We start from the raw sequence: 15,654 nt of genomic DNA, 5'->3' as shown, positions 1-15,654 counted from the left end.
AGTTAAATCATTTAAATCATCTTATCTAGTTTTAATATATTTATATTTGAATAATTATAATTTTTTTGTTAAGGTTGATCAGTTGATGTTGAGTGAAAATACAAATGCCAGTAGACTTGGCCAAGTTAAAATTTGGTTGATATTTAATATCAGATTAGTCGTGTTGGATCTATGAGTTAATGTGATGGAGAATTCTCATTGACTATCTCGCTGGTTGGCCTCTGAATCATCCTTGTCTCGGATGATTTTTGAAATCAAGGTATGGAGAATATCCACCAGTCGATTTTGGTTCTTATCAATTCTGGATTTTAGTGAGGTTTCAGGTTCCAATTTCAATGAGGGTATCGATGATTTTTGTACCCATTGGTACTCTTTCATGCTTGTTTGAGTAAAATAGCAAAGAGATTCTCCAATATCATGTTAAGAATAATTATGATTTCTAAAAGACGTCATTTGTTTGATGAGAAATAAAAAGGAATATCGAAAATTCGAGTGGTAGAAGCTGAAGCAGGTACTTTCGAAGTAATAGAAAGAAGACTGAAGTGGGAGACTCAGAGTCAAAAAGACTTTCAAAGTAATAGAAAGAAAAGCAACGACTGAAGTGGGAGATTCAGAGTCAAAAAGAGGATTCCTCACTTCTTTCTCTCAGATGGGTACATTTGAATTCCAATACTACTGTACTTCTCACACACAAAATATTCCACCCTTCCCACTCCTCAAAATATTCCACCATTCCCACTCTTCTGGATAGAGGGTTGAGGGGAAACGTGAGGAGAAAGATTACCACTAGATGAGCCAGTACCTTGGTCATTTCTAGGGCAAAATTCGTGCCCATTTGTTGCAATATTAGATGATGGCATCATCATCAGTACCTAATGTCATATGGCATGGCATGGGACATTGTTTAGGTACAATTGTCGCATTTGCATATACTTTCACTTGTGTGGACATGTGCTTGTCCATTGCCTTGGTGGTGGTGGGCTTTTTTTTTCCTTATGTGTAGGTCATAATCACAATAGCAACATTGCCATGAGAAGAATTCTAGCACAATTCCCCTAGATCTAACAACTTGGTTATATAGGGAAAGAAGGGGGAGCGTGGACAAAAAGAAATTTTCAAAATTGTTATAAATACATAAATGTATATTGAATGATCAAACAATTACCATCTTCATAACCTCTACCTCTTTATCTCTTTATGTGCCATACTAGTTGATGATAACTCTTTACTTTTCATCTCTCTCTCATTATTGGTGTAAGTTTGTAAATATAGGTATTGAAAACGTGAAGATATGAGAAGTACATGAAAGTTCTCGAAGAATAAATTTGCCTCATTCTTTGTGTCTTACAATTTCTTTTAGTTTTATATTATCTTGTGATTTCTATTAATTTTATAATTAAAAAATTATTTTATAAAAGATTAACACACACTTGTTTTTTTATTAAAAGATAAAATAAAGAAATGTATTACTTAAAAAATAAAAAGTGTTGAATAATGTTAATAATGCCTCAGTAAGGTCTTGAAATTTATATATACATATAAGATTTTTTTTTTTTTTTTAATGACCTAATAGATGTCTAATCATATTTAAGAGATGTGATTTTTAGAAAAAGAGTCCATGAGATGAAATGAGGAAATCCAATGTCAACGCAATAAATATAACTCACACCAAAACTCATTGAAGTGAATCCATTACACATGATTTGACATTCTATTCAAATTATTAAGGGTCAGGCTCAAGGGACACACGAGAAAACATATGTAAAAACAATGTAACATTAATAATTTTTTAAAATATGGGTTAGAAGTTTCGGATTGAACTGATTTTTTGTGAGGATGATCTCTATGATGAGAAGATCATCTGAAAAAAAAAAATCAGTCAAATTTGAAACTTCTAACCCCATTAAAAGTGACTTAGAATGTGGATCGTCGATTTTTTATCAATTTTTGTCAATAATTTGTAAATCACTTTTGATGGATTTAAAAAATTTTGATTGAGCTGATTTTTTGTGAGGATGATCTTCTCATCATACAAAAAATCAGCTCAATCCAAAACCTCTAACCCATATTTTGAAAAACCATTGTTTTTCCATATGTTTTTACATATGGCCCTTGAACCGCCCCCATTATTAAAGTATACAATAGTAAGTGTAGCGATCCAAATGTTCCCGTACTGTACCTAACCAGGTCAGAGGGCACCCATTTAATGTCACATGGCAGTTTTTGGAGGAACCACTCACTGTATGGATACATGGTCCATCCTTCGGTGAACCTACATACCAAAAATCATATTATTTGATAATTTGTATCCACTAGATCTAAATTTTTGAAATTAATTTAAATCAAATAATTAGAAATCATCCTTTTAAGACAATAATATCATCAATGGATGCCCATCACCAATCAAAATGATCTTTTGAGTGTAGATTCATTAAGGGAAGAACTGCATATCCATATGATTAGTGGATACCAAAAATGCCACATAGCATAAAACGGAGTGCCACCTAACCTTGATTAGGTACGGGATACTGTTTTGGGTCCCTACTCTAATCGTAAATGCAAGAGACCATATAAAATTGAGTTGGTTCCACAAGGCTTCCGAGTCACTTCAAATTTTGATGGAGGAACTTGCATTGCATCGTCAACTATTTTGTGCATATTCAAGCTCATGCATTATTATTCGTCAAAGTTTGAAGAATGAATATTTGGGTCATGACTCATTCAAGGAGATTAATATAAAAAATGTCGAGGAGTAAGTCAAGTGTACAGAACCCCATGAAGCAATGAATTCCTTGGGGTCACCGTCCAAGGTCTAGTTGACCCTTGACTCAACTAATTGATGGGGGGTAATGTGTGTGACCTTGGGATTAGTCTCACTTGAAGGGAAAAAGCTTAGAAGCGGGCAGCCCGCTTCAAAGTTTTGAAGGAATCCTCTTTCTCGAAGTACACATAGCGTCTTCAAGGAGGTATCCCAACTATTGATGAAATGTGTATTAAATACAAAAATCAACATAAGTAGGTTTCTTCAAAGTCGGACTCACGTGAAGAGTGGGGATACTCACGATAAGGGGGAAAAAATAGTACAAATAAACTTTGGTAGGTATGGATAACGTGTGTGGTATGGCTCCATTGACCTTCATGATTTTGATAAGTTAATAATTCTATTAATTTTAAAGTCTAGTAATTAAATGGTCCTAATCATATTAAATGGTCTTAAGGAAAACCTTGATGGAGTATGAATCCTACTATGAGAGGAATTTAAGCTCTCTTCTTTCGCCTACTAAAAGGCATAGTCACAAAATTCTCCAACTTTTACAACAAATGCGTAAAATTCTCCGAATTTGGGATTAGCTAATTAGTTTGACAAATTAGCGAATTAATCTACAATTCCTTGTTGAATTGTGGAAGATGGTAATATTTTTACTGTTCACTTCCAAAATTTTAGTTTTCTCAGCATTCAAACATTAAGAATAAGATAGGGTTTAGAGAGAGGGTTGAAGATAATAGATTTTGTCAAATTTTTTACAAAAGTTTCCCGGATTTAACCAAATTGAACCCCTACCGAATCTGAAGTTTGTTATTATGCTAAAAGGGACAGTTTTTTTCCCATTGTTCAATAAATTGAATCGAGGACTCACAATAAGCTTCCTAAAAACCATAATCTAGTTTTAAAGTTTTATTAATATGTATTAGGTTTATTGATATATAGACATTGCACGGGCTCAATGTCACATGTTTAGTAGACTTTATATGAATTAAAATGAGATCTGCTATTAGCACCCCAACTTTTATTTATTACACCACAATTAAAGATTAAAACATTCTTCAACACATTATCAATATTTGGTTAAGATTATAATCTCACCATTACAAAACATTATAACACTCATTCAAATACTTTTCATAGTTGTTCACAATCATGATTGGGCTGATATAAAATCCTAAACTCAAAAATGGAAATCTATTGGCCCCCCAACTTTTACTTATTTTCAACCATTCACTTATTTGTATTTTCAATTGGAGTGTAATAAGTAAAAGTTGGGGTGGCAATAGAAGCTCTTGTTAAAATAATACCTACCATCACGAGCTACATTTAGGTCTTCATTGGTGAATATATTATTAACAAATTCTTATAAAATGAACAATTTAAACAAGGATCGGGGATCGAGAATCGAGATACATGAATAATAGTTATTTCCTTAATGGATTGATCGAGATTTGTCGGGACACAAATTAAACAGTGATACCTTCTCCATCTATTTTTCAAGGTGGAGATTGATCATGTTAAATGATGTAGAGCATTGTTTCCTTGGCTTGATTCTTTGGAATGCTTGATGTCCATAGAAATATCTCAATTTTGGGGGGTTTTATGGTAAAATTGATTTGTGAAGACCACCATGACAAGTGTATGGCCAAGAAATGGAGCTTGGAATATATAGATATCAATATTAACTATGAGAGTGACAAAATTAGGTGAAGTAGATTGTCATGGCTGTTTTAATTATTACTTATAATACACCAATTAATGGAATTATGCACCATACACCAACTAAGATTAAAGGGACACCAAATTCATGTTCTAGGGCTTCTTAGAAAATCTAAGGGGAAAAAATTCCCTGTAAGAAATTTCTCAAAAAAATAAATAAATGGACTCAATCTCTCTCCAAAGGAAGCATTTGGAGGAGAAGAAATTAATGTATTATAAGAAAAATTATATTACCACACCAACACCAACTTTTAGTTACAAGACACCTGCCCTTTTGAAATTAAGCATATATATGAATTGGTGTATTGTAAGTAAAAGTTGGTTTGCTAATAACAATTCCCTATAAGAATTTGGAGGAGAACTTTTATGATCTACAAGAAAGGTAAGGAGCAACTGAACAAGAAAAATTAGCCTAACAAGATGCACCTTCAAAGCTTCAGGTGATGTACCAGATATTGTATTTTCAACTAAAATATGATTCTATGAGTGAGAGCTTCAGGTTTAGTTGCACTAATTCAAAAAAATCATGAGTTGAAAAAATTAGTGTAATGTTAGGGAAAAAAATCACTTTCTTTGGGATTAGTGAAGTTACTAAATTGAGGCATTAGGATCCGGTTTAACCCGAATCAACCCAATCAATGTAGGTCAGATCAAACATTGCATAAGTAGCTTGATTTCCTTGGTCAACCCCTCACATAAACGTGCTCATCATAGGTGGTTCCGCCTCCTTGACTGACCCCTCATCTAAACGTGCCCACTAGGTGACTTGGTCCCTTGGGCTTACCGCTCATTCAAACGTACTCACCATAAGTGGTTTGGCCTCCTTGGCCAACCCCTCATTCAAACGTACTTACTATGTGATTCAGTCAAAATGTGGTTTAACCACCAAGCTAAGGAAAAACTCTTGTAGAGACAAGGGAGACAAACTTCCCAAGTAGCACAAATTATACATGGTGCCCGAAGGAACCACGACTACATAACTTGACTGAGGCAACTCGAGAACTAAGTCTCCACCAAGTCAAGTGAGTTACACATTTAAGGCCACTCCTCGTATATATTACAAGAATCATGAGAGTGAGTTTTTATTATCATCAATGCATCGTGGGCCTTAATTGTCATAAATACCAAACAACATGGGAGAGAGGTTTTAATCGAGTTTACTACCCCATTCAATTAGTACAACCTATAAATAGGGAGACTAATCACATTCACATCATGATACACAAACCACACATAATTCTCTTATATTTATTATTTTCTTTTTGTTATGCAATTTTACTAACTTGATTGTCGGAGGTTCCATGAACAGTACCTTACTGGTATCTTTTCATGTTAAGGTGACACCATATTGCGACTAAAAACTTAGAAGCTTTATCAAATAAGACAACCAAAACTTATAAGCTTCGTCGAATAGGATTATCAGAATTGTTCATTTATTGTAATACACATCTCAAAGAGGAGTTAATCATTCATTGTAACACATATCTTAAGGGAGATTTGATCATTTACTGCATCACGTATCTTGAAGAGTGGAAATCCAAAAAATCTCTCACATGTATTAGGAGTAAAAGTTGGTAAGCCTAAAACAAAATGAAAACATGCCAACTTAATTGTAAGATGTAAGGACACACCCTTGCTTACTTGGTGCATGTGATGTGCAAGCGTCACATGTCCAGGACTAGCCCTTAGATAAGACCATGGTCTATGGAATGAGCAAAGTCTAGATATGGGCTTGATCCGCTCTTTATAGGGATACCCGGTTATCCAAAACAAAAAAATATCAAAACATCACCAAACATTTCGAAGCATTACAATATTCCAAAACATTTCTAAGAAAACATTCAATGTTTCGTGATGATCTTAATAGAAATTGGAATGTACCAAAACATTTTGAAACCCTTCGAACTCACCTATCGGCATATACCGAACTTTTACTTGTATCTTTATGCCTAGTTTTTGCCTAGAACTTTGAAGTGACTACTTTTTGACAGATTAGAGCCTCAGGTCTGTCTAGTATAAACCGACTTTATTGCTGGTTTTAGAACTCCTAACGACATGCTTCAAAATTTGTGTATATTTTTTTATGTTATTAGTGATCGAACACCTTAGTTCCTTCATAAGTTTAATTGACAACCATCCCCAAGACCGCTATTCCTTGCCCAAGGAATAGAGTAAGGTCCGTCCTAAAAAAATTGAAAAATCGATCTTTTTAGCTCAAAAAGTAGTTTCTTACCTGCCCGGAAAAGGAAAATTTTGATCCTGACCTTATAAGTTGCTATGAGTCTCCCCAAATTTCCTATGTTTATCGTTTGCGTGAATTCTTGCTTTAATGTTTTCAATGGTGTCTTCTCCCCAAATAGCCGGTTGTTTATTTTTTTTCAAATGTATTTACAAATGATGGTCCATGCTTTGTGAAATTTGACATCTATTTGTGCTCCTTCGAATTCAGGGAAACGTTTCCCACATACAACTCTAAACCATAGTAAGATACACGTGACTTTTAGGCCCACCTAGAGTCCAACTAGCCCTACTAAGTAAGCAAGGATTCCACCCTTACCAAGGGTCCTTGGGCTCACCTTGTGAAATCCAAAAACATGATCCACTACTTGATGTTCATAGAGAACAAAATTTTATAAACTTTGGCATAGTTATTTTTTACGGTTGAATTTTAATTTTAAATTTGGGAGTGAGATGGAAGTTCGGTAGTCATTCATTTTCAAAACCTTGAATCAAGCCAAAAGAAGTTTTTTATTTTTATTTTTTTTATATGAGTTTTTCCATGAAATCTAGAGGAATGTGGTGTTAGATTGCTAATGTGATAATCCATTTGAGCAAAACAACCATTAGTAAGGTTTAAAATCTTACTATGTTATCAAGGAAAGTGTTTTCCTTGATAATAAAGCAAACCAAAATGAAAAAGAAGATGCTTCCAATCCAATGATGAAAAAGTATCCATATCTTGTGGTTAGAACTATGCCAGATGGCACTACGAGGGACATTTTTAATGAAATTTAGAAATATATCCTTATCAGACGTTTTCTGGGATGATTTTAGACGTACTCTCTCCTAAAGGTGAATATTTTAAATACCCCTTTCTTCTCATACCAATTGGCCAATCCTTTGACCTAAGTCTTCAAAGTGAGACTAACATAGAATGAGTTAAATACCCTCACCTTCAATGTCTGATCTAAACCTTTTTACTATTTTCCCAAAAATATCATATTCAAACTCTTCAACATCTAAGGTAATTTTTTCAAGCTATTCATCCTTATCTTCTTTATGTTTGTCTTCAACTTCTTGTAAATAACCCTTGATTTTCCTAATAAAAGAGACCCATTACTTTCAACTTCCATGCAAATTATGTCTTATTTTTGAGGTTTGAAGATTGGAGGTGAGAGAATTTTAAGGTAAAAAGGAAAAGAAAAAAAAGGGTTTAAGATTTTGGCCTTGAATCCACAAAGATTGGTTGGATCAAAAAAATTTCAAGCCATTACACTAGGTATGGACCCAACAATGCCCATCCCAGTCTAATCTCAAATGTTACTTTATACTATACTTATTTATAATATTTATATATATTTTTTGGCTTATCATGGGTATTCTCACTCTTCAGGTGAGACTAATCTCACGATCACAAGCATCGCCCCCTCGAAAAGTCCTACATGCAATTGGTTGAGTCGAGTGTCTAAAAAGTGATTCCAAGGAATTCATTGTTTCATGCAGTTTCAAACAGTTGACCTACCCTTCCTGAAGAGTTTGTCAAGAATTGGCTTGCCACTAGGTTAACCCCATGGGGGTTATGCATATTATTTATGGTTAGATGTATGTTTTTATTAAAAAAAGGGGTACAACATATCATAACAGAATAAGTTTGCTTTTATCACAAACCATTTTTTAACCAAGATGAGGATTTAACACCTATTTTGATGAAAAATAATCTCAAACAGCTCCAAAAGATTCATAAATTTAATATTTTTTCATAAAGCTTAATCAATCTGAACATTGTTGAAGTTTGTTACAACTAAATGGACTTAGCCAATTTAAGCTCGACAGGGGATTAAAGATGGTCCAAGTTACAACCCATCTCTCTAGGGTTGGAATCCTCACATTGACAAAAGTTTTTGAAGAGATGAGTCATTTAGAGCATTTTCTATCATTCTCTCAGAGAAGACTCAGGTCAAGGAGTGTATGTCACCTACTTGTTTTCAAAGGATATCTCAAATATTAAAATAATAATAAATAAAGAAAACTGAGAGGGGAAAATGTCTATTTTACCTTTTTTCTTTTAGCTCCGTACCGTACACTCAGCTGAAATAACAAATCACGCCAATGGCGTACGCGCGCTAACAATGGGGAAATAACAGCTTAGTCATTTGTGGAGAGCAGTTATTGGCACCCCAACTCTTACTTATTCATCCCAATTAAAAATAAAAGAAAGAGAAATGAGTAACTTCGGGATTGTACTTCATATCGCATCTCCTGATGTGAAACTTTATAAGAATCTTGTTAGCAATCTCTCATTTAATTCTTAAAAAATTCATGAATTTATTTTTTTCTATAAAAATATTATTTTCTGGACATTGAACTATTATAAATAATTCATGGATTTTAAGTTTGAAAATAATAAGAGTATGTTTGGTAACACTTATGAAGTCTAAAATTAGAAATTAGACTTCAGAAATTTTCATCTAGCACCCCTTATTGCTCGTTAAAGTCTTCTGAAATCTAAAATTTGAATTGAAACATACGAAAATAAAACTTTTGAAGTCTGAATTTTAAAGGTAGACCACCTCTATTCAGAATTTAAAAGTGTTACCAAACACACATTAAAACCCATTTTTTTTTACGAATTTTTATAAAATTCAATGGAAAAAATATTACTATAATTTGTTGTATGTTATAAAGTGTAAACTTGTAAGTTGTGACGTGTAACACAAGTCGACTTTGAAGTGGTCATGCTTCAAAATTTTTAAGGAATCCATATTTCTACACAACAAATGTTCATTTTATCTTTAAAAAAAAATAATGACACGACCCTTTATATTTTTTTGAGATTACACATTAATTTTTCAAATTGATGATTTGTCCCTTGACTTTGGTCTTCTTTTAAAAATCAATGGAACAATACCGCAATGCCTTCATTATCACCACCACTATTATTACTGTCACCATTAACATCTCCAATTTCATCATCACAATCATATGTCCAAATTTTTGAAATGAAATGGATAATACACGTATGAAGCATATGCCGCATATTTTCCATTTATCAATCTTGAGGTGACTTCAACATCATTCTTCTTATAAACGTGCCCAATTTATGGCCAAATTTTCATACACTGTTCATTTTATTTTTTCAAAATATGTTTTCTAATGAAATTGTCACTTTTGCAATTAATGATCTTGTGGATAAATTATCAGTGAGATTGCAAGTAAAATTAAAGTCAAAACACCCTTGATATTTTTAACAACCAAATCGTCGGTATTTTAACAACAAAATCGTTGATAATAAGAGAGTTGAAATCGCTGAAAAATATGTTTTGGAAATAAAAATGAATAATGTAACCCCTCAAATAAAAATATAAAAAAATAATAAATGATGGACGATAAATAAAAGTTGGACTTTCAATAGTGGCTCTCTCTCTATTAATCTTTATATATATACATATAGGAGGGCGTTCAATGGCCAACTTTTTGGCAAAACATTTTTCAAAACATGGGTTAGAAGTTTTGGAATGGGCTGATTTTTGGTGAGGATGATCTCTAAGGTGAGGAGATCATCATCACCAAAAATCAGCCCATTCCAAAACTTCTAACCCATGTTTTGAAAAATGTTTTGCCAAAAAGTTGGCCATTGAACGCCACCCATATATATATATATAGGGAAATGTTCAACACCCTAAGCTTTACCCTACACTTTAACAAACGTGTTTTGTCCTACATGGGTTAGAAGTTTTGGAATGGACTGATTTTTGGTGAGGATGATCTCTATGATTAGAAGATCATCCTCATAAAAAATCAGTCCATTCCAAAATTTGTATCCCCATGTTTACAAGTTGAAAAATCGTGGACCGTCCATTTTTTGTAAACCATTTTTGATGGGGTTAGAAATTTTGGAATGAGCTGATTTTTGGTGAGAAAGATCTCCTCACCATAGAGATCATCCTCACCAAAAATCACATCATTCCAAAACTTCTAACTCATGTAGGACAAAACACGTTTGTTAAAGTGTAGGGTAAAGGTTAGGGTGGGGAACGGGACCCATATATATATATATGGGAAATGTTCGGCACTAAATATTTTGGCAAAACATGAGTTAGAAGTTTTGGAATGAGCTGATTTTTGGTAAGGATGATCTCTACGGTGAGGAGATCATCATCACCAAAAATCAGCCCATTTCAAAACTTCTAGTCCCACCAAAACTTCTAACCCATGTTTACAAGTTGAAAAATCGTGGACCGTCCATTTTTTGTAAACCATTTTTGATGGGGTTAGAAGTTTTGGAATGGGCTGATTTTTAGTGAGGATGATCTCTAAGGTGAGGAGATCATCATCACCAAAAATCAGCCCATTCCAAAACTTATAACCCATGTTTTGAAAAATGTTTTGCCAAAATGTTTGTCAAAATGTTTGTTGCTGAACATTTCCCATATATATATATATATATATATATATATCTCTACGGTGAGGAGATCATCATCACCGAAAATCAGCCAATTCCAAAACTTCTAACCCCATCAAAAATGGTTTACAAAAAATGGACGGTCCACGATTTTTCAACTTGTAAACATGGGGTTAGAAGTTTTGGAATGAGCTGATTTTTAGTGAGGATGATCTCCTCACCGTAGAGAACATCCTCACCAAAAATCAGCCCATTCCAAAACCTCTAACCCATGTTTTGAAAAATGTTTTGCCAAAATGTTTGTTGCTAAAAGGGACCCCACATATATATATATGGGAAATGTTCAGCACCCTAAGTTTTACCACACACTTTAACAAATGTTTTTTGTCCTACACGGGTTAAAAGTTTTGGAATGGGCTGATTTTTGGTGAGGATGATCTCTATGATTAGAAGATCATCCTCCCCAAAAATCAGCCCATTCCGAAATGTTTAGCCCCATGTTTACAAGTTGAAAAATCGTGGACCGTCCATTTTTTGTAAACCATTTTTGATGGGGTTAAAAGTTTTGGAATGAGCTGATTTTTGGTGAGCATGATCTCCTCACCATAGAGATCATCCTCACCAAAAATCAGCCCATTCCAAAACTTCTAACCCATGTAGGACAAAACACGTTTGTTAAAGTGTAGGGTAAAGGTTAGGGTGGGGAACGGGACCCATATATATATATATATATATATATGGGTTAGGTGCAAACGACAACCATTCAACACACATATAGACAACGTGTTTTGTCTTATATGGGAAAAAATGTTTGGAATGGGCTGATTTTTTGTGACGATGATCTCTGTGGTGAGGAGATCATCCTTGCCAAAAATCAGCTCATTATGAAACTTCTAGAGCGTCCAATTTTTGTTGAAAAATTATAGACCGTCCAATTTTTGTAAATCAATTTTGATGGGGTTACAAGTTTTGGAATGGGATGATTTTTTGCCGGGATGATCCCCTCATCACAGAGATCATCCTCACAAAAAATCAGCCCATTCCAAACATTTTTGCCCATATAAGACAAACACGTTGTCTATATGTGTGTCGCAATGTGTGTTGCAGGAACCCGACCCTATATATATATATATATGGGGACGGTTCGAGGGACGTGTTAGAAACCGAATGCGAAAACCATGTTTCTCTTTCGTTGGATTTAGAGAAAACAACGGCTAAGATTTCGTCTAACGTCAATTCCAATTGGTAAAAAAAACTCGTTATTTTTTAAAAACTCCCTCGTTTTTTGTTTTTTTTTTTTAAACAAGGAAATAACTTTTCAAAACACTCTCACTGTCTCACACGAAGCTCAATCTCTTCTCTCTCTAATGGCGGATACCAAGAGCGGTTTCTGTTTGGAAATGAAGATCTACCACAACCTCCGACCGGCCGTTACCCTCTCTCCGACGATTACCATCCCTCCGACGAATTATCCACTCTCCATCACCAATCATGTCTCCAATCTCCAAAGCATATCCTCCTCACCGGAAATCACTACACTGATCGACTCCTCCACCAGTAACCACATCTCCTACTCAGAATTCTTCCATCAGATTGAAACTCTCGTCGCCTCTCTTCAAATCCTAATCGGTCTCTCCAAAGGAGATTCCACTTTGGTAATCTCTCCATCCAACATTCAAATTCTAATTCTCTACTTCTCTCTAGGTGTCGTTATCTCTCCTGCCAATCCAACAAGTACCAAATCTGAAATTTTCCGCCAAATCGAGCTTTCCAAACCAGTAATCGCGTTCGCGATCTCCACTACTGCTCACAAACTCCCTTCTTTTAAATACCAAATGATTCTCATTGACTCGCTTGATTTCCACTCCATGAAAATGATTGTAAGAGGAAAGTTCACCAAAACGGAGGTGAGTCAATCCAATCTAGCAACGATTCTATACTCATTTGGTACAACTGGACGATTCAAAGGCGTAGTGTTGACTCACAAAAATTTTATATCTGCAGTGACCAAAATCCATACGAGTCGGAAAACGAAGGAGTTTTCATTCGTAATGTTGTCGACGGTGCCGTACTTTCATGTTTATGGGTTTCTTTACTATGTGAAGTCGGTGGCGATGGGTGAGACTACAGTGATGATGGAGGTGGTAGTGGAGTGTAAGGTTATGCTTGTTGTGGTGGCCCCATCGAGAGAGAGAGAGAGAGATATTCCCTGTAATTTCAGTCGATCGAGGGAGAAGAGACTTGGGTTTTCATCAATCGAGAGAGAAGAGACTTGGATTTCAGTCGAGTGAAAGGGAAACATAGAGTTATTTCCTTAAACAGAGAGTTGGATTGAATTTAATTTAAAAAAAACAAAAAACGAGGGAGTTTTTTAAAATAACGAGTTTATTTTACTAATTGGAATTGGTGTCAAACGAAATCTCAACCATTGTTTTCTCTAAATTCAACGAACGAGAAACATGGGTTTCTCATTCGGTTTCTAACACGTCCCTCGAACCGTCCCCTATATATATATATATAAACGACAACCATTTCAACACACATATAGACAACGTGTTTTGTCTTATATGAGCAAAAATGTTTGGAATGGGCTGATTTTTTGTGAGGATGATCTCTGTGGTGAGGAGATCATCCTTGCCAAAAATCAGCTCATTATGAAATTTATAGACCGTCTAATTTTTGTTGAAAAATTATTGACCGTCCATTTTTTATAAATCAATTTTGATGGGGTTACAAGTTTTGGAATGGGATGATTTTTTGCCAGGATGATCCCCTCATAACAGAGATCATCCTCACAAAAAATCAGCTCATTCCAAACATTTTTGCCCATATAAGACAAACACGTTGTCTATATGTGTGTCGCAGGAACCCGGGTAGTGTTATTTGGCCAACAGTTTGGCAAACACATTTTTCAAAACATGGGTTAGAGGTCTTGGAATGGGCTGATTTTTGGTGAGGATGATCTCTACGGTGAGGAGATCATCATCACCAAAAATCAGCCCATTCCAAAACTTCTAACCCCATCAAAAATGGTTTACAAAAAATGGACGGTTCACGATTTTTCAACTTGTAAACTGGGGTTAGAAGTTTTGGAATGAGCTGATTTTTTGTGAGGATGATCTCCTCACCGTAGAGATCATCCTCACCAAAAATCAGCTCATTCCAAGACCTCTAACCCATTTTTTGAAAAAGTGTTTGCTAAACTGTTGGCCAAATAACGGGACCCTATATATATAGGGTCCCTTTCAGCAACAAACATTTTGGCAAAACATTTTTCAAAACATGGGTTAGAGGTTTTGAAATGGGCTGATTTTTGGTGATGATGATCTCCTCACCGTAGAGATCATCCTCACCAAAAATCAGCCAATTCCAAAATCTCTAACCCATGTTTTGAAAAATATTTGTCAAAATGTTTGTTGCTGAACATTTCCCTATAGATATATGCATCTATATCTTTATAGATTTCTATGTTTAAGTTTATTTAGAAAAAAAAAAAAAAGTTTAAGTTTAAGATTTTACATGAGTTCAAGCCTAATTGTAAACTACAGAAATTGTTTGAATGAGTGTTATAATGTTTCGTAATGTTTGACTTATAATTTAAGCGATGAGTCTTTGTGATGCTTGAGCATTGTGTTTTAATCTTTAATCGGAGGAGTGTGATAAAAAAGTTAAGAACATAAGATGTAATAAGTAAAATTTGGGGTGCCAATAGCAGTTCCCTATTTTCTGCCGCAACAAACAAGTACATCATCGTAGTATCTCACTAGTTTCGTATCTCTCTCGTTCATTCTCTCTGTCACACGCGCGCGAGCATCCCCGCCATTCTCTTCTCTCTTCTGTCTCTCCCTTTCGATCCAACTTTCTCACAATTAGGGTTTGGATTTTCTGTTTTATTTTTATTTTTCATGGATTTTTAAGGAAAAATCAAATAAAACTAGGGCTTTTCAATTCTGTTTCTATTGCCGTGCAAGCGACGGGGAGAGAGTGATCTCTCTCGACCTGGAATCCAAAGATTTGCGCTTTTGAGAGAGATTTAGAGAGGTTTCAGTGTCTCTTCTGCAGTTTTTCGATTTGTAGTTCGTCCTCAGGTAAATCTCTCTCATATTTATTTGAATTTGAAGATTCTACTTGTTCTCTCTAATTCCATAATTGTCGATTAAATTATTATTTAGATAGACAAAAAATTTACTGAATGTGAAAAAGGTACAATGGGACTTAATTTGTTCTGGTTGATTATATCTCAACAAAGAAACTATAGAGTATTGATTATCAATTGTGAAAGAGAAATCATTTCGGGCACACGTTGTGACTGATGAGTGGAGTGATTAGGAAAGATAAAATTAGAAAAGAAGGCAGTTGGAAAGATGTAGGATTATCTCCAATTGGCGATAAATTAAGAGAAAGTCGGCTGAGATGTTTTGAGCATGTTCAAGGAAGGTTAATTACAGCCCAACTTAGAAGAAATATTCAAGTTTAAGGTTCTGAGAAAGAGTGAGAGGAATGGAGGAATAAAATTCTTGTAGCTGACCCCAAATCTTTGGGATAA

At 34.7% G+C, this 15,654-nt stretch overlaps 2 protein-coding genes across 3 annotated transcripts in view; both read left to right on the top strand.

Annotated features, from left to right (window-relative positions):
- Window positions 1–8,078: 8,078 nt before the first annotated feature.
- Window positions 8,079–13,399, top strand: LOC147404308 (4-coumarate--CoA ligase-like 9). Its single transcript, XM_086437835.1, has 2 exons — window positions 8,079–8,099; window positions 12,416–13,399. Exons 1-2 carry the CDS (start codon window positions 8,079–8,081, stop codon window positions 13,397–13,399), a joined length of 1,005 nt encoding a protein of 334 aa, XP_086293961.1.
- Window positions 13,400–14,886: 1,487 nt separating this feature from the next.
- Window positions 14,887–15,654, top strand: part of ABCD1 (peroxisomal ABC transporter 1) — a 40,347-nt gene continuing 39,579 nt past the window's right edge. For both annotated transcript variants that reach the window (XM_086440189.1, XM_086440188.1), the window contains exon 1: window positions 14,887–15,196. The gene's annotated coding sequence lies outside the window, so the exon portion shown is untranslated. The remainder of the gene's footprint in view (window positions 15,197–15,654) is intronic.

Source organism: Akebia trifoliata, chromosome 4 (genome assembly GCF_017979445.1).
Source record: "Akebia trifoliata isolate Shusen 1 chromosome 4, ASM1797944v1, whole genome shotgun sequence".
NCBI classification, from domain to species: domain Eukaryota; kingdom Viridiplantae; phylum Streptophyta; class Magnoliopsida; order Ranunculales; family Lardizabalaceae; genus Akebia; species Akebia trifoliata.
The sequence above is the reverse complement of the archived record's forward strand: the minus strand, read 5'-3'. Positions and strand labels throughout refer to the sequence as shown.